The sequence below is a fragment of the Chanos chanos genome, chromosome 3 (genome assembly GCF_902362185.1).
Source record: "Chanos chanos chromosome 3, fChaCha1.1, whole genome shotgun sequence".
NCBI lineage: Eukaryota > Metazoa > Chordata > Actinopteri > Gonorynchiformes > Chanidae > Chanos > Chanos chanos.
Genome location: NC_044497.1, coordinates 20,365,001 through 20,385,611, shown reverse-complemented (window position 1 = coordinate 20,385,611; position 20,611 = coordinate 20,365,001). Strand labels below are relative to the sequence as shown.

At 42.5% G+C, this 20,611-nt stretch overlaps 1 protein-coding gene across 3 annotated transcripts in view; it reads right to left on the bottom strand.

The window, feature by feature from the left end:
- Nucleotides 1-9,405: 9,405 nt before the first annotated feature.
- Nucleotides 9,406-20,611, bottom strand: part of LOC115807885 (LIM zinc-binding domain-containing Nebulette-like) — a 96,139-nt gene continuing 84,933 nt past the window's right edge. The window contains exons 5-7 of one of the 3 annotated variants that reach the window (XM_030769073.1): nucleotides 14,272-14,449; nucleotides 12,224-12,342; nucleotides 9,406-11,243 (exon numbers count right to left, since the gene is read on the bottom strand). In XM_030769073.1, coding sequence (XP_030624933.1) covers nucleotides 11,067-11,243; nucleotides 12,224-12,342; nucleotides 14,272-14,449 — 474 coding nt within the window. In that variant the 3' untranslated portion in view covers nucleotides 9,406-11,066. The remainder of the gene's footprint in view (nucleotides 11,244-12,223; nucleotides 12,343-14,271; nucleotides 14,450-20,611) is intronic. The other 2 variants (XM_030769075.1, XM_030769072.1) reach the window with 2 other exon arrangements.

The window sequence follows — 20,611 nt, the reverse complement described above, 5'->3', positions numbered from 1 at the left end:
ACTGCATGGAGATCCCACAGGTGTTCATCAAAAGATGATGAGACAACCACAATGTCGTCTGGGTAGACTGCACAGATCTTATGCACCAGGCCTGCCAGAACAGACTGCACAAGCCTCTGAAACATGGCCGGTGCATTGCAGAGGCCAAAGGGGAGGACCTTAAATTGATATAGCCTGCAGCGCGAGACGAATGCTGTCTTGGGGCGAGAGGCCTGAGCCACTGCAACCTGCCAATAAACCAGTAGTGAACCGTACCTATCGGAACTGGGCCTTCTGCCCCCCCCCCCCCCAAAAAAACACACACATACAAAAACACACAGTCACGGAGGCAGTCACTGTAATCAGATTTAAGCAACATTGCCAAGATTGTTTCCAAGTTCACCACTAGTTGTCAAAGCAAAGCACACTGTCCACCACACACACGCTATTGGTGCATTTACACAGGTAGTTTGCTACATTGTTACACACAATAATTGCTCCACTCAACTACAAAAATGATGTTACATAGACAAATAGCTGCCACACAACCACACCTTTGTAACAGTTATGTGGGAGAGAATTCTTAGCCTGGGCCAGATATGGCTGAATCCCAACACCATACTTTAGTCTTTCTCCAATGTCACATCTTCAGTAAAATTCAAGGACAGCCAAAGTCTTGATGAATCTGATGCAGGATATGTTTATTGCATGTATTCAAAGCATACAACAAACGGAGTGGCTGACTAACTGGCACACATCACCTATGGTTATACAAAAATCATATCAAAGATTATCCAATGATGGTCAAGCCAGTCATCAGAGGACTTCCCACCTTCTTTGCCTATCTTGCTGGACATCATCATTTCCTAATAACGTAGTCAGAAATTGACACCTTTGACCCAGGTCAAAAATAATTGAGGATATTGTCTTACATTGGCATCTGCATTGATAAATGAACAAAGGTGAATACAAGGAGTTGTGTCTCACACTAACACCTGCAATAATAAAAAACAAAAATTAATGAGAGCTCGTTAGAGAATACAAGGAATAAGTGAAGATGGTGTTTCCTGCTATTGCTTATGATGATAGAGGATGAAAGGGCATACAGAGAATAAATGTAAACATCATTATACACTTAATTCACACCTGCTTGGTCTCGACTAAGAATAAATGAGAATACTGTTGGAAATACAAAGAATAAATGAGAGCACTGTTTCATCTTATCTTAATGCCCTTGGCTATATTCCAACACAGTCAGTCTTCTCATTTCCTCCAAAAAAGGCTCACACCATGTAACCTTGAAGGCCTGACCGTTTGCACTCTCTGCACACAGATGAACTGGAAATACCTCTTCTATTCACCATTCACAGGTCACATCTTTATAAAAGAACTTCACCCATTTACTTTAATATAAATGACTATATAGTCATCAATTCTTAATGCAAATATAAACTGATTATTAATACCAAATTAATATGTTGATTAACTAACACAAAAAATGGCTACATAAACTGTTACAGTGTTTTTTCATACAAAGAAACATATTTTTCCGCCGACAATTACCAATGCAAAGAATGACCAAGTCAAGACTCACAAATGAAATGCACAACAACCAATGCTTAACAAATTAAAGACATTCAGCAATCATTCAACAAGTGTGTGGAAAAAAAGTGCAACCAGTGCAATGAGAAGCAACACTGTAGCAAAACCAGCAATAAAAATTCAGTTTCACTCACCAATGATGTTCATTTGAAGACGAAATCCATCCTCCTGTCCTTTTGGATGAATTTTTCAATAACCTAATCATAAAGCTGATCACTGGTTTTCAGATCCAAGAGAACTTGCTTTTCAATAGCTAAGGAGGCTAATGCAGGGAGTCGGGATTGTCCTGTTGTGTTCCTCACCTAAGTTTTTACCTGTTTGAGAGCGGAAAATGTCCTTTCCACAGATGCAGTGGTGACAGGGATCGTTAATATTGAACATGTTAGTGCATACTGTCACAGAGTCCTTTACAAGTGGAGAAAGAGAAGGAGATCAGATGGGCTCTTTCCCTGAAAATCTGCCAGACAATACATCACAGACAGTTCGGTTTTCAGCCGTGGAAAGTCAAAGAAGGCAGTTTCAGGGAATGTAGTCTTAAAGCTGGTGAACTGTTGGGGGTCCAGAGGGGAAATGAATGAAAGTTTTTCATGATCTTTAAACCGATTTTGCACTGGATGTAAAATACTGTCAAGAATGTCATCATGTAGCCTCTTGTAGTGTGAGCGAGAATCTCTGTGGGCTCTCCGTCCAGCTGGCACGCCGGTGTTCTGTACAGTCCCGTCATATATTTGATCAAAACGTTTCCTCTGGCCCTTAATGAAAACACAAAACTGACTTATGACTTATTCTGTAAAATGTCGAAGAGCACATCTGCATGTGCAAATATCTCATTAAAAGCTGAAAGTAAAAAGCAAAATTCAATGTTGCCCAGGTTTGACATGTAGCAATCTGCACTGTGTATGGTAGCATCTTCAAATTCATCATGGTGGTCAACTATGTAATCAAACAGATCCTTAAGAGCATCCTTCTTTTCACACACAGTGCACACCAATCTTGATGCAAAATTCCACCTGGTTGGTGCCGCTCGTGGCAGTCGCTCCTGAGAATATTTCATCAAGCAGCTGCATTCATCTTAGTGATCTAGAAAAGTATGCAGGCCAGAAAGGTGTGAGAAGAAAATTTTGCATTCTCTAATTTTTGCTATACCTTGAGATAAAACCAAATTAAGGGCATGTGCATAGCAGTATATGAAAAGGGCCTGTGGGATCTTTTCCTTCACCTTCGCTTGGACTCCGTTCAGCCCCGAGGCCAGAACGGCAGCGCCATCATAGCACTGGGCTACACGTTTGTCCGTGCATCCACATTCCTCCACGAACCCAAGGACAAGGGCAGCTTCATCCTGTGCAGTTTGTTCCCTGTCACATCCTAAAATTTGATGAACCTCTCTTTTACACCACTGCCTGTTAGAAAATGAAGAACAAGTGATAGCTGTGCAGTATTGCTGACATCTGATGTTTCATTCAGCATCACAGCCACAAAGGGTGCTTTCCTTATTTCTTCTTTGATGGTCTCACCAATCACAGCAACAGCACTTATCAAGTCGTTCTGTATTTGACTTGAGGTTCCAGTAAACACTTTGGAAGTGGATAAGTGGTCTGGATCATATTCCGATAAAAATGATAGTTGCTCTAGGTAGTTACCGTGATTCATTGATTCTCTGCCCTCATCATGGCCCCTGAAAGATAACTCCTGTTTTCCAAGGAAAATCACACAGTCGACCAGATGTTTCAAAATCTCCCCATTTTTTTTTCACCTTTTCGTTGTGCCTCGTCGTTTCTCTCCGTCTCTGTTCATCCAGCTGTAGATCAATCCTCATGTCTCCAAAAGATTTCATGGTGATCGTTGCCTTAAGATGACCTGCTGTGTTTTGGTGTTTTTGTGCAGCCAAACAACTAAGATTATCGAAGCCTTTCCAATTCCACGCACCCTTGTCGGTCCCAAACAACAAGCACTCCTAGCAATACAGCCTCTTGTGTTGAACTGAGCCTGTAAGCCAGGTGTATCGTTCCCAGTTGCCAGCCTGAAAATGGTGAACACAGCCTGCTTTGGCGGGTTGACTGAGCTCAAAATGTTCAGGCGTTGGGTGGCCTTTCTTAACATAGAAAAATATCTGATCCAATGCGAAACCACTCAAATGCACAGTACATGGACAGAAAACAACAGAAACAAGTCGGCGTAACACCGTAAAATTACAGATAAGCAACACAGACAACTTTTATTAATTTTATTGATTAATTTTATTTAAATTGTATTTTATTTCATTTTATTTATAGAATTAATCAGATACGTTTTTTATTTTTTTCATCTGAGGATTCCAGGGCCTTCTCTGAATACTTTGAAGGCCCTGACGGTTCGCCATTGCAATAACTTCTCCACAGGTCAAATGCTGAAATGAACCTCTAGACAGAAAGTCACGCGTCTCGTCGATCTGAGGAAGCTGGAAGGAATCTTTGATTGTGATCTCGTTCAGCCTCCGATAATCAACACAAAAATGGGGCTCACCATCAGATTTCTTCACAATCACTACCAGGGATGTCCAAGGGCTAGAACAAGGCTCAATGACACCATCACGGAGCATTTTGTTGATTTGTTCCTCGATAACAGCTCGTTTTGCTGGCGACGCCCAATATGGTGAGAGGTTAATAGGCTTCTCTGATGTTGTCTCAATGACATGCTCGACTAGGTCAGTATCACCCAACCGTCCTGAAAAAGATCAGCAAATCTATATTGGTCTGATGCATGTCTACAAATGTTCAGCCTCAGGAGGGGGGCATCGCAGCCTCATAAGCTCACCTACCATACAAGCCACAAAGGTAGGTAGGGGCTCACCGGTCTGCCGGACTCGGTCTAAGATGCCTTTCAGAATAAGCTCTTGGTTTTCAGAGGGTAAGAATGCAGTATTAAACATGTCTTTAAAATGGGCCCACAACTGCCAATGCAGTGCCATAGCATTGCACCAGGCCTTAGTCTCCTTAGCCAAGAACCTTGGCATCTTTGCTAATATCTGAGCATCTATCAGTTGCAACGCTTCCTTATACTGAAACAGATTTCAGCCATTCCTTGGGATGTAACTCACCATCCGCTGAAAGATTTCTGGGGCTAGGGGAGGGCCATGCAGCAGAGACGCCAGTGTTCTCGGTAAGCCACTTAAAAATTGAGTAGTGCCAGGAACTGGCCTCGGAGCAGGGGTGGATGCCGCATCCAAAGGCATAGTCGGGGGCACTGGCGTTGCATCCAAAGGTGTGGTCAGAGATGGGTGGGTTGCGGGATGACTCAGGGGACTGGGAGTTTAACTGTCTAACTAAGTCAGTCTGAGGAGTCAAGGGAGTCATTTAAGCAACTGTGTGGCATGGACACCTTTAGCTGAAGCGCCTGCAGTCTGGACTCTAAAGTGTCAACAGTGGGATTACCTGTCGAGCAACTCAACACTGAAAAGTCTGAGTATTCTATCAACTCAAAATAGCTGTAAACTGACTCAACATGGCAGGAAAAAAAGGGGGAAAAAAATACATGCCTGCGGGGGGTTGGGGGGGGGGGGGGTGACAGCAACACCTGGTGCCCCCGTGGTTGAAAAACCATCGCTAAAGTGCCCTCTACAGTGGCGAAAACGAGAGGAAGTTCCCTGTTGGCTGCTCTTCACAAGGGAAAAAAATGATTGAGTGCCCTCTAGGGTGCCCCTTCATGCAATAAATTATGATGATGTGCCCTCTAGAGCAAGAAAATTCGAAAACATGTCTTAATGAGTGCCCCTCTAGTGGAAAAAATGTGATGCAGTACCCTATATAGTGCCCTTACAATGGTCTAAACTTGACGTTCCCTATGTGTACCCTTACAATGGTCTAAAGGGTGCCGTCATGAAGTGTCCTCTATGCTGCCCCTACATGACAGTGTCCTGAAGGTAGGCCTTTCCAGGAGCAAAAATAGGATGCAATGCTGTAAAAGGCACTTCTACATGTGAGAAAACATGATGAAGTGCCCAGTTAGGTGCTCCTCCAAAGGAAAAGTGTCCCTCCAGTGGATAAAATGTGATGCAGTGCTGTAAAGGGTGTCTCTACGTGCATGAGAATGTGGGGAAGTTTCCTAATGGATTCCCCTCCAGTGGAGAAAACGTGATGAGGTGCCATATAGGTGCTCTTACAATGGGATAAACTTGAGGTTCCCAACAGGTGCCTTTCTGATGAAAAAAATCATGAGGTACCCTCTTAGATGCTCTTTCAAGTGAGAAAACACAATGAAGTGCCCTTGCAATGGGGAGAAAAAAATCCCAGAGAAGAAAAGGAGATGCAGTGCCCTACAGTCTCCCCTACAACGTGCCCTCTAGGGCAGGCTTTCCATTGCTTTCTCAACTAACTTAAGAGTGGGGTTAGCATTGGGCTACCCTGTGATTACAGAAGGCCAAGGAGAGAAAGAAAACTGAAGCACCTATAAAAGGAGTTCAAGTTCAAGTTTATTTAGAGCCCAATATCACTGTTTACAGTCTCAAAGGGCTTTACAGGCCACAACAGTCAAATCAAAATATGACGGCACCCCTTGACTTAATCCTCATGGCGGGCAAGAAAAAACTCCCCAAAAACCCAAAAGGGAAATAGGAAAATGGAGACCCCTCCTTGGCCAGACAGGCGTGCAATAGGTGCCGACCACGTGGGCAGTTACAATTGAAAGTAAATTGGAGCATGAACAAAGGGGATGGCGATGTAGACAGGAGGCTGACAGGGGGATGAAAGATGATAACACCAGGATGGATCGGTCCACAGGGCGGGAGGAGTCAGGATCACTGGTGTCTCAGGAGTAGCATGTGAGGCTCGACAGAGAGAGAGAGAGAGAAAGAAAGAGAGAGAGAGAGAGAGAGAGAGAGAGAGAGAGAGAGAGAGAGAGAGACACATTGTTAGACGTTCATTTCCACATAATGGTTAAGGTAAATATACATTGTGTGCCGAGTGCAGGCAGAGACTCCAGCAAGACTAGCTAGTACAGCATAGTTAAAAGGGAGAGCTAGAAGGTAATACGGACATGATGGCACTCTGGGACACAAGGCAGCCACCCACTCCACAGTCAACAAACCTGAGTGAACATGTTAGAGTGAGGGGGCAACAGCATCCAAACATCCCAGTTCACCAAACATTCTATGCCCGAGATCTGGTCCTCCAGATCCAGTCCTAAAGAGTCATTAGCAAAAGGCTTGGCTAAACAGATAAGTTTTCAGCTTCTTGTGCTGTTTGTAAAATGGGGCATAAACATTTTAAAGGTTTACAGTTCCCTGTGTGTTTTTATAATAGAGGTGTGCGTATACTGGATTGCCTAATAGCATAATGTTAATCTTAATCGAGGATGAAGACTATTTCATCATAGATGATGCATCATAGCTTTTTGCGCGCTAGTGGGGCCCCATGTCATGCAGTACGTACCCTTTTTATTTTTTTGCCCCGCCCTTCAAATAGCCTGAGTCTGCCACTGAATCAGAGGCTTCCCCCCCCCCCTTTTTTTTTTACCTGAAAAACAGATGTGTGCAGTCTACTAGTCAATCAGAGACAAATAGTGGATCAGCAGGAGGTGAACTCCTCTGAAACTCAATGTCATGTTTACAGTGTAAGTGTGTTCTGAAACACTGCTGACATCCAAAGAGCCTTTCTCAACATTCTGTTCCTTCTTCTCAGACTGTGGGAAATCCCATAAGCTAAGAGAGCAGATCCCAGTTCAAGGCCCAACTGAAAGAAGCGAGGCTGGAAGACCTTGAAAAGTCAAACAACCTCTTACAATTGGATGGGGAAACAGAGATAACTGAGGACTGTACGGTGTAAATCAAAGGTAAAGAAAGAAACACAGAGGTAGGGATAAACATGCTGAGGAACAATGGACAGGCATGTTTTATGTTGTATAATTTGATGGTTATTAAGTGCACACAGGAGATTATAAAGCAGTACTTGTTTACATTCTGTGGTATTATTTAGAGACATGGTGATTTAAGGACTGACATTTGTAAACCTGGGAGTGCATTATTGTACACTGTGTGTAAGGTGTGTGTATTCTGAGACTCAGGCAGACAGAACCGCTCTGACTGTTCTGCATTGAAATCCTGCTCCAGTGTAAATAGTGCACATATCATTTCCATTATTCAAAAAAAAAAAATCTGTCACGATACCAAAGACATTTATAAAGTGTAATGTGGACAATTTTGTCACATTTTAGGACACCATGAATTAAATACCCTGGTAAAATGTAAGAAAAATGTATGTTTTTCTTTGGTATCAAGATCAGTTTATGAAGATGTGTCGAATTTCATACAGAAATCATCACAGTACCATGTTGTCCATATAATCAAACAGAATCAGAGCTATCCATCAAACATTCAGTACCCTAGAATTAATTTAAAGCAGTCAGCATATTTGATCAACCCTGTCTTGTAATAAATCATTCTATATGATTTTGAGAAGTAGTATGCTTTGTTGTCCATGCTTAGGCTAGAGAATTCCAAATGAGAAAAAGAGCCTTAAGATGTTTTTTCTTTTAGAGAATACACTTATAGTATTTCATAAATCTCTTGTATTGTGTAGTATTTCAGAGATACAGCAGTTTTATCTCATGCTTCAGATGCTTATGTGACTGATGATAACTGATAAAACTAATAAAAGTTTGGCATGAGCAGAATTAATTTTAGTTTTAGTTTTATTTCTTTCAGGGGGAAAATGAATTGTGAAATCCTGAATATTTTCCCTTAAGGTTCGCCTTTCATGCCTGGAATTTTTAGTGATTACATGACTTTATAGAAAATTAATTATGCTTTTCTGCCTTTCTGTTCTGTGTGCAAAGGTTACATTTTTCTCCACATAATTTGATTTAACTCACTGGTAAACGCATCATTTTATGGTGTCTCATTAGGTTTTCCTTGTAGCACATCTTACAAAAGCTACACAAATTTCAGATGTATTAGGAAGCACAACTGCATAACAGTGAATTTATAAACAGTGCAAATGGAACCGACACTGTTTCTTGTGACATGTTTAGCAGAAACCCAATGCTCAGTGTCAGTGATTCTGACTCATTACAAACATCCTTTATATGTGAACTGGAATACTAATGGGTCACAGGACACTTATCCACAGAAGTTATTCCTAAATATGCTCCAGTATACTTATACTGCACTCCAGCACAGCAGGGTCTTTCATTCAGACAACACCAAAAATGACAGGACTCACAAATGACTTCAGTGACAGAACACAGCTAATGTTGGACAAAGCCATTTATTTCCACTCATGTGAGACACTGCAATTTATAACCAAATAAAAATTAAGTGATTAAAAAAAAGGTGACAGTGGCTGCTTGTATGTCAGTTAAATCATATGTAATATCTTCCTAAAAAAATTTACAATAATATGCATGTAAACGGGCAACAAATTATATATCCAGAAAAAAAGTATTTGCTTGCTGTATAAGTCCACCCAATAACTTTCATCTTTTTTTTTTTTTTTTTTTGGATTAACAAATGCAATGCCACCTAAAAGCATCATTGGACAACCTATCAAACCAAACTCAAAGTTTTTATGCTTATTAGCATCCACTGATGTTCAGAAAATGTTCAGAAAAGTCCCATGTTGTCTTCAAACACATGTGCACACACTCTTAAAACTCATGATCTTTTGGTCACATCATGCACTTACCAAATACTGTACACCTACTTGTCAAAATTCAAATCCATTTCTATAATTTTTTCATTTCATTAAACTACAGCAACAAAATCAACCAAATTCAATGTCACTTCTGAGGAGAAACCAATGATCTATGGATATATAACATACAGAAGACACTGACATAGAACAAAAAAAAAAAAAGACCAGTCAAAAAGGTTGATGGACAAAACTAGATCTCTCTGGAGAAGAAGACTAGTCATTACAGTAGATTGTATAGGATCTCCTCTGGGGATCGACTAGAGAGCTCCACTGAAGGACGAGTGAAGGGATATAGGACACAAAGGACAGTCACAGCCAGATGCCATCCATCATATCTACAGTATGCACTTATGCTTGGAGAGCTGGTTCTTTGCAGTAATGCATAAATAACTCACTGGGTAGACACTAAGCTTGAACTAATGCTACGTAATTCACTGTGATACTTGCCATAACTGTTTTTAACTGGAGCTGTTTTCCATGCCTCGGTGTAAAATATTAAGAGGCATAACGTGTAAAGATGTGCTTCCACATGCGACAGGTTAGTTTTAAGACCTTGGGCTGAAGCTGGTGAGACTCATTCAGGGTACACTGTGTAGCATCGTGACCTCACTGTGAACTCTCGCACCGTCACCTGAGGTAAACTGTTTCTGTGTATGCATTGTGTCTTATGGAAAGAAAAAGAGAATGAGAAGCAATGTGTTACTAAGTCAGCAAAAGCCAAATGCTCTGTCTCTGTCATTTGACAAAGCTTGCTCTGAAAAGTTGGTTCCTCTCTCCATAAATTTTAGTAAATAAAAAATTATCAGTGTTTATTTCTAAATGCAAAAGGTAACATGAAACAAAAGGAAAGAGAAGAATAATAAAAGTTCCCACACATAGTACTCTAAACCTGGAGGACAGGACATTGAACAGCATCGATTTTTCACAAGTTAACCACTTTGACCAGTGCTTAAATATAAATCATCTAAAAACAAACTGCTAGTGATTAAGTCCAAACAAAAGTACAACATTTGAAGAATTCCAGTTTACACTTATGGTGTTAGACAAGTGTTTCAATAATAGTCTGAAGATGGTGATTTAGTGTGGCCTCTCAGCCATTTCTACCGGCGTGGACTGACACAAAGAGAGATGAACCCCTCCTTTGCCTGCATCACAGATGAGCCAGTGTTACTATACACATTACCAGAAGGGAGTGCCTCTAAGGTTAGTCTTTCAAGTGTAAAGTGGTTACCACTGGAATACAGGACATTTCATCTAGTGTGAATACTTGTAGATGAATGAACCGGGAGATGGGTGAATGGGTGCCTTGCCCTCCAGAGCTCGAGTCTGTGCTTTCACTACGGGATCAAAGACGAGGCTGGAGACACCAAGATCAAAGCTGAGTGTTGATGTCAGTTAGTATTAGAGGGTCCTTTCATGACACTGTATTGTGTACTTCATATTGTGCTGTGCCATTAAAATGTCAAGAGGGGTGTGTCACATTGCCCAACATCATACATCATAATGGGATGTATGTTGTAACAATGGAATAAAATAACAACGATAAAAAAAAATAATTTGACGAATATTGTATGACCCCCGACAAACGATATGTCACAATACAATGTGAAGTACATCAACGGAATGAACGTTTCACAATAAGCGACAAGCTGTGATGCAAGTTACAGCTTGTTTGTTTTACTGTTAACGAGTCAGCTGGCTTAATAAAAATAGACAGGGAAAAAAGAAAGAAGGACAGCATATTATTCCAGTCAGTTTCTGTATTAGCTAGCTCTGTCGCCGCTAGCTCGCTAACGCTAAACTTGGTTAAATGAAACTTTTTCAGTTCAAACACTCCACATAGTTGGCTGGCAGCATTCCCGATTTGCCCGTCCGCTGCACGGTGCCATACATCCATCCCTCATCTATTGGCTGAGCGTTGATAATGACATCACCGTCGCGGAAGGACACTTCGTCGTGGTCCTGAGCAGCGTAGTCGTACAGGGCACGGTACACTCTCTGTGTGATAGACCGAACAAACAAGATAATGGTGTGAGAGAACATATAGGTTTAAAGCCTGTATGTCGGTTAGTTCGAAGCTTTTGTGTGAAGTATCACAGTGTCACATAAAATAAACAAAGAACGAAAGGGATTATCCACGACCCGTATTACGTCTCTTACATCCACTGATATGGAGTGACACAAACATGTCAGCTGTCGAGCCTTAATTAGTTATTACTTTGTTTATTTATTTTGGTGTCATTTGTGGATTCGTTCTGCACAGGTCTAGTTTTCATACTCTGGTCTATATAGGTCTAGTCTTATGCTCTGTGGATGTAAGAGATGTGACTCTAGGTCTTATCTAATGCACTTCCACAAAGGGTTAAATCATCAAAATACAAACTGGAAACACTTAAATAAACAAGTCAAGGGTATACAAAACACTAGCCTAGTTTATTGTTCCAACCACTGAGATCACGCTACTGTGCCCTAACCCACATCACTATCGTTATTTGGAAAAACTGATCTTAGTCTTGCTGTTCAGTACTAGTTAATGGAGGTTGTTTGCGTTTCAGTTATTCCAAACATTCGTCATTTTGAGGGCAAACCTGCATTGAAAACAATTTGAGAAAACAGATGAAGACATTTGTGTTTACATGCACCTGGACATTCTTATATGCTGCAGTCAAAAGCACGTGCTGACATGACTAACTGTTGACAGCTCTAACGCTGAAAAGGCTCGCAAAGTCCTGAACGACAAAAGACGAGCACAGCGCTGAGCTTTCTCATAAAACACATTCTGAGAGAGAGTAAGTGTAACAAATAAATTGCAGGGTAGTGTACTTCATGAGAAGTTGTACTTGTCAAATCAGATACAAAAAAAGACTGTACAACTTTTGGAAGCTGCCAAGAACAATACGTGACTAGGTTGTCAGTCTCTGAAGCAGAAGTGAAGTAAAAGAAAAGTAGTTGAGAGGAGTTGAGAGGATAGGTCATACCATGGTTGCTGAGTGTGGGGGGGACTGAACAGTTCTCAAAGCAGGCATACTGGTCTGGTGCATGTAGCCATAGCCTTGCTGCTGAGCACTGGGATGGTATGCTCCTGAAAACACAGAGGCTGCTGGTCAGAGACAAAGTAGGAGAACAGGTGGAGAGACAGGGGCGGAGGGAGAGTGTGAGATTTTTTGGAGGTTTTCAGTTACACTCTGTGAGACATTTTGACACAGAGACAGGTGAGCTGGAAGTAAGATGCCATGTTTCCAGGTGTGATCAGATCCTGTGACAAAAAAAGTGCTCTTGTTTGTCCAAAGGTAAAGCACAAACTGTTGCAATATCAATTAAAACAGTGGAAAATAAATTCAAATGTGAGTACTGCTGATTTTTGAGAGATGGGACAGTTGTAGACAGCAACACAATTATAGTGCATTGGTCCCTGCAAGTAAACAGAATCTCATTTACCTGTTAATTGACATAAACTAACACAAACACACACAACATGCAAGGGTTTCTTTTCTCAGCCACCATGTTTACACCTGCCAAATTTGTGAGAACACACACACACATATACACACACATTAAGAGTTGTGACATGCACAGGTGTGTGCATGCGTCTCCTTGTCTACCTTGATCCTGTGACTGCAGTGCAGAACTGCTGCTGCACACAGAGAGGCTTTTGTCCCAGAGCTCAGATCCCAGTGAACTGCACACTGACTGGGAGTGAGAGTGAACTGACTGCTGGGAATGCTGTCTGTTCAAACGACTGGCACGCTCTGTCATACACAACCATCAGGGGGCGCCAGAGAGGAGAAAATTACCAGAGAGAAAAGAATGAATGTAGGATGCCTTGAGTAAGAATGGGTGAGAATGAATTGGTAGAAATGTACACTGTTTAGAGTGAAGAACTGACTAACATTAAGGCTCTTTACATTTGTCTAAAGTTGGAAGCATAAACTGTTGAAGACTGCAGTGACACAAACTGACACAAACTAATTATACTGTCCATCACACTCTCCCAAATCCCAGCAGGAGGGTTCAAGCCCTGCTTCCCATCCACTTCATAGTTAGAATCTGACTGGTGCCTGCTTTAGCCAGTCAGAGAGCAGAGTGGACTGCAGTGATCAGAGATGGGATTTGGGAGAGCCCTGCTGGATATGAAGGTAAAGAGGACCTGTGTGCTCTGTCAGCACAGAGATAATTAGCAGACCTAACATTACATTACTATAACAAAAAACAGTTAGAGAGAAACGTTTCTGAACAGAGCAGCTGTAAGGTGAGAAATAAGACTGAAGAGAGAGTGTGAGCGGAAGTAGAGAGGACTGAGAAATAAGAGTGAAGAGATTAAAGAGAGTGTGTGAGCGGCAGTAGAGAGGAGTGATGCAGTACCGGTCATCCGTCGCAGGCTTTTAGACTGAATGTTATCTTCCACAGGGTCAAAGTCAAAGATGGAACCTGGGTCAGTCCGCCAGACCTTCAGGTCTTTTTGTGTGAAATGAGGAAGGGTCAAAGGTCAATCAGAAAAGCGAAGTAACTACTGCAGGTCTGAAGGTTGAGATACACTGAATGGACAGACTGACAAGCTGAGCAACTTTTTGGCAATTTTCCCTGATGCTTTGGTTGGTTTTGACATTGTCTTCTTATTAGCATATTTTGAGTCAGTTCTGCTGTATGGAAAGGCTTGAAATGACAATAGAAACTGAAATTCAGCACATTTCACATGAGGCTCATCATATTATACAAAAATATTAATGATTCAAAGCTGTGTCGGCATTCAGACTGTAGTGTCTTTAAAATCTGAAACATTCTCTTCAGCAATTTGAAAGTGTGAGACAAAGGCTGTGTAATTTCAGTGTCTCGTCAGAGCTGAAGGAGGTCAAAGGTCAAAGACCCTAACCCAGAAGGTGACTACTTTTCATGAGTCTGATTTCCACTCAGGTTGGTGACCTAAAATCTTATTCGATTTGGGAATCTGTGACAGTGACTAAGGAGGAGGATTTTGTTTTTAATAAAGATGTGAAGCTGATCCAAGGTCAGTCAGAGGGACGCTCACCTGCCATGACTCCAGGTCTGCGGTCCATCTCCACCACCTGTGGCTGGACACCCTTATACGCTGCCTCCTTCATCTGCTGGTTGTTGCGGTACATTCGGTCTGACCCTGGGTGGAGTTCCTCCTGTGACGGTGCGTGGCCTCGACCCCGTGTCCGTTCAAAGTCCTCGTGGTACTTTGCCTGAGAGACGCAGAGTGCTTCTGTTATAAAACTGTCAGTGACCAGCTGACTTTGACTCAGACTTTGCATGCACACATACACACACACTCCAAAGCAGTTTCTGATCAGTCACACAGATGCGGTTTAAAGGGTGCATTTTGGTCAGAGACTTAAAAACTTCACACGGGAGGCAAGGTTACCCAAGTTTCTTTATTAGTACAGCAGTTCGTGACTTTGTGACCGTACAGTAAGTGAAATCTCTCCTTCACAGAGAGTGTAGGCACATGTTCTGCTTCTCAGTAGGTTAAAGTGTGGCAGTCTCACTCAGTGGCATCCCAAACTCCGAGTGGGGTTATTTCCATGGCACCTGTGCCATGGCAATGGGCATGCTACCATGGAGATGTTGTCCTGGGACTTTCTGACACGCCTCAGTTCGGGTGTGTCCAGCTCTGTACAGGGCTGGCCCTTTATTTCCTGAAGACCCCGCTGATACTTAACCTGGATAAAGTGAAGCGCACACACACACACACACACACACACATTTCTCTCTTTACATTTTTGAATTCTGGATGTAAAGGCAATTGTTGTAGAGGCACTGTGGGAAGACAGTGTGGACTTGCCGAGCTGATATTCTCCTGGTTCTGTCGAACCCGTTCCACTTCTGGAGTCACCCCCACACTGGTTCCCTGGCCCACCTGCTTCTTATACTTCACCTGAAGGGAACAGCAGCAGGCCATTTAGGTATAAAAATCTTCTCTATACCACATCAAGAATCTCACAGCTTTTTCATGTCTAATAAACACCTGTGAATCTGTCCCTAACTTCATCTTTAATAAACATCTGTGAATTTGTCCCTAACTTCAGTCACTGTCCAGTCAGTGTCTCTGCAGACAGCTCAATCTGAATTACCCTTTGCTCTGAGTCCCAACACTGCGTGATAACTCAACTCATCTCATCATAAGGTATATGATAATAATATGATCATCATAGATCATAACTCATCATAGCTCATCATAAGATTATTAGTCATTCCAGCCAAGTTCATGTCAAGTTTTCGATATTTTATCTTTTTTTTTTTTAAAAATTGTGTTTTACTGTGTTTTATCTTTCTTTAGATGTGACTAGATTGTCTGACTTCTCTGACATTTTTGAGGCACTCCCATTCATGCACTCCATTATAAATACCGATAAATTAAAAAGCTAACTGGGCTATTCTGTCTTGAGTGGTTCAGTAGGTAGAACTTTCACTTCTCCAGAAGGTTGATGTAGCACCAACCACTAATAACAAGACGCAGCGGAGGAAGGAAAGAAAAAAATGTTTAAAAGGCAAATAATTAGACAAATTTCACCTATGTTCCTTCCACAGTGTGTGAATGTTAACAGGATGATCAGGGCTGGTCTGTGTCGGTGTGGTTATATGGTGGAGGTGTAAAGTCACACATAAAGCTACGCTAACCGAGCTGATGTTTTCCTGGTTCCTCCGTACTCTCTCCATCTCGGGCGTGTCCCTCACTGCTGTCCCACTGCCTATGCCCTCCCTGTACTGCAACTGTGAATACACCACAACACATACCACAACACACAACACAATCCAACACTCCAAATCCTCAGACCATGCTAAAAACACATCATGAACCGCCCTCGATTTGCTGACACATGTTACTAATTAATCTCAGTTCTTTAGTCACGTAAGATACTCAACACTGTTTGCAGGGCTTTGACCTCAGACATGCAGACAGAATGTTCCCCTTTGACAGCCTTTTCTGTTACAACAGCCTGAAATATTCACCTGTGTTAAGTTTACTCCTTACATAAGTCATCCTTAAGACACTGAGCTTCAGAATGCATCAGTATATTGATTATGCTACACCAACATTGGCATTACATCTGTGTTCTTTCCACAGTGTGCAAATAATAGCTCTGAATAAGACTTTAGCCATGACAGGATGATCAGGGCTGGTCTGTGTGGTTATATGGTGGAGGTGTAAAGTCACACATAAAGCTGCGCTAACCGAGCTGATGTTTTCCTGGTTCCTCCGTACTCTCTCCATCTCGGGCGTGTCCTTCACTGCTGTCCCACTGCCTATTCCCTCCCTGTACTGCAACTGTGAATACACCACAACACATACCACAACACACAACACTACACCATCCATCACTCCAAACCCTCACACATCCTCAGGCCACTCACAGCATGATGATAACACACTACTGGTGCTAGTATATGAAAAACGTTCTTGTCCCACGTTAAACACATACACAGGGACAGTATGCTTCAACTCTCCACTATGTGACTGCACCGACAGTAATGAGGTGTTTTGTGCTGTGGCTTCATCATTATGACTGATTTAATGTTTACCTCTCTTATGCTGCAATATCACTCACAATAAACTATTATGAATTTGAATAGAAACACAATTTTAAGAAGATGCAATGTTTTATCTGGAGAAATGTGAATGACTTATAGCAAACACTAACATCACTGATCTTCTTGGCATTCTCCCGAGCCAGGACGATCTCTGGAGTGTCTGTTACTGTGGACATCAGCCCCCTCAGCAGTTTGGAGTCCCAGGTATACCTCAACTACACAAACAGCCAGAGACACAGCACTCAGGAACCACATGACACACCAAAAAAATCACACAGTGGAGCAGTATGTATTATTACTGTGTCTGTACTGTGTATTAATACTGTGTATGTTTATGAGGACTTTACTGTGTGTATCCTCTGTGTACGGTATTATGCTTTATGAGGACTTTAGTATGTATGTCAGACAACTCATTTTCAGTGAGGTCGTTCCTGTGTGTGTCTGGTGTGTTCAGTGTAAGTTGTCTGTGAGAACTTTGGTGTTTATTTAATGAGTATTGTGTAATTGCGCACAAGCCCGTAAGAGTGTTGTTATGTCACAAAACTGTGTGTGAGGCTATTAGTGTGTATGTGTGGTCTGTATCAGGACTGGAAGTGTCACACACTGAGCTGATGTTGCGTTGGTTGGTTTTGACTCTCTCCATCTCTGGTGTGTCTGACACCACACCGTATGAAGTCTTGATCTTCTCTGCTTCGTCCTTATACTTCTTCTGCATCACACAGAGAAGACACTGACTCAAATGGAGCCTTCAATTTCCACACAGGCTCTTATGAGAACTGTGCAACTCATTATGGAGAATGAGATCACCTCATTCAGCACACACAGCAAGCCAGTCAGGAGCCTGACTTTGTCCCAGGTTAACTCTGTTCTGTCTCTGTTACAGTACTGAACTTTCTTTCTTTTCTGTTTTTCTTTTATTCATAAAAACTGACCTTGTTTAGACCTTAAACAAAGACTCTCTCACACACACACACACACACAAGCAAGCAGGCTGACATACGCGCACACACACGCACACTTATACGCATACAAACATGTACACACAAGCATTCACTGGCACATCAAAGCACACAGTACAAAAACAAATTTATCTTATATAACACTGGATGGATGGATGTAAATCTCCGTGATTGCACACACACACAAAGAACATGTCTCTGCATTTAACCCATCCAACAGACACAGGAGAAGCATTCCTTTGCGCCCAGGGAGCATTAGGGTTAAGTGCCTTGCTCAAGGGCACACAGCCACGGATGCTGGGCCTGGGAATCGAACCAGTAACCCTCCAGTCACGAGCCCGGTTCTCTAACCTTTAGACCATGGATGGATATATGGATGGATGGATGGATGGATGGATGGATGGATGGATGGATGGATGGATGGATGGATGGATGGATGGATGGATGGATCCTGGGAACTGACCTGACTGTAGACGTCTTTCAGGTAAGCGGTGTGCAGGAGCTCTGGGGTGTCTGTGACTGTACCATATGAATTCTCCCGCAGTTCAGCACTCTGCTTATAGTTGAGCTGAAAGAATTAAACACACACACACACAGTAAAAACATCAGAACACAAGCCCAGTGTTTACCATGATATGCAGCAGTTCTCTCAGATCTGATTAAGCTTTCATATTCAGACTTTTACCAAGTCTGGGAGAGTGTTTAATTTATGTGAAACCACACACACACACATACACACACAAACGTGCGTTCACATAGGCAGACTATGTTCTGATGAATATTTTATGTCCTGGTTTCAGAGAGAAGAATGAAAGAAGGCTCTGTATTAAACAGAATATATAAGCATGTACTCCATTCATTTCTTAAGAGCAAACTAGTGCACACTGTCTCTGTGAGTTTGTGTGCTGTAAACTAGCCCTGAGGCTTTGGTTGAAGACTGCGTTGTCTTTCTTATGTAAAGTACAATAGTTGCTAGGCCTGTTAGTGTTATGAACAGGAAGCCTAGCAGTCTTTGATAGTAATCACAGGACCACTGTTTGAATATATGTGGCTTGGTTTGTTTTGAAGGCTAAAGAACTGAATGAATGTAGAACACTGTAAAGGTGAAAAGAGACAGACTCTTTGGTGTCTTTGTTACAAGTGTTTATAAAGAGTGTTAAATTCTCTTTTCTTAAAAAAAGAAGAAAGCTTATGCACAAAGTGCATTAGACCCCCTTCAGTTCGCCTATCACCCCTGTAGAAGCACTGATGACGACATCTCCCACGTCCTCCATTCCACCCTCTCCCACCTTGACATTAGTAAGGGGAATTTTGTGTGCTTGCTGTTTATGGATTTCAGTTCGGCATTTAGCACTATAATCCTCCTTAGACTGGTCACCAAGCTCAGGGACCTGAGGCTGAGCTCCTCACTCTGCTCCTGGGTCCAGAGCTTCCTGACTGACAAACTACAGGTGGTGAAGACTGGAAACTGCACCTCCAGCACCCGAATCCCCAACACCGGCGCCCCTGAGTCCTCTGCTCTACTCCCTTTACACCTATGACTGCATGGCCACACACAGCTCCAACATCATTGTGAAATTTGTGGATGACTCAGTGGTGGCAGGCCTGATCTCCAACAACAATGAGACAGCCTGGACGAGGTGGAGGTGCTGTCATCATGGTGTGGGGACAACAACTTGGACCTGAGTGTCTCCAAGACCAAGGAGATGGTGGTAGGCTTCAGGGGAGAGGATCCACTACACACCACTCAGGATCTACGAGACCCCTGTAGAGAAAGTGAGCAGCTACAGGTACCTTGGAGTTCACATCTCTGAGGACCTGACATGGACTACACACATCACCACCCTGGTGAAGAAAGTAAGGCAGCGCTTGTTCACCTCAGACAGCTGAGGAAATTCAAGATCCCTATAGCGCTGCAGAAATCCTTCTACACCGCCACAGCAGAGTCTGTGCTCTCTGGAAGCATCACCACCTTGTACAGCAATTGCACCTCTCTGGATAGGACAGCGCTCCACAGAGTGATCCGGTGCGCTGAACGCATCAGCAGGACAGCACTGCCCTGCCTCCAGGACATCTACACCAGGCAGTGCAGGTCCAGGGCAAACAAGATCATTAAGGGCATTCATCACCCCAAACACATACTGTTTCGGTGGCTGCGCTCTGGCAAAAGCCTCTGCTCCAGCATGGCCAGGACAGAGAGGCTGAGAAGGAGCTTCTTCCCCCAGGCCATACGGACCATAAACGCTCATAAACCTACATAACACACATCCAATACACATCCTGCACCTATTTTGCACATTGCATCTTTGCAGCACCTTTACAATACAAACTGTTTACACACCTTCACCTTTTTTTCACTATGCATCTTTTTGCAGCACCTTCAGTGCAAACTGTTATACACTTGCAAACTGTTTATTTCCCTGTATAGAGCTGATATTATTTTCATATTGATTCTCCGTTACTTTCCCTGTATATAGCTTTATATTTTTTCTTTTTCTTTATTTAATTTTATATTGATACATAGCTTTACCTTTGTCGGAGTTGCTGAAATTCATTTCACTGCTGTTGTACTTGTACAAACAAGCATGTGTCAAATAAATCTCTTGAATCTTGAATCTCTGTATACCACTCTATTTTCCAAAATGTGTTCCACGTGTGTGTGTGTGTGTGTGTGTGTGTGTGTGTGTGGTGTGTGTGTGTGAATGTGTGTCTGAATTTGTGTGTTCACCTGACTGGTGGCACTCTTGGCTCTCTGTACGTGTGTGTTCAATGCGTTCTCATTCCCGACTTGTCAAATACAGAAGCTTGGTCGGTGGCCATAAGCTTCCAAATGTGACGCTCTAGGTACTCCTGTAG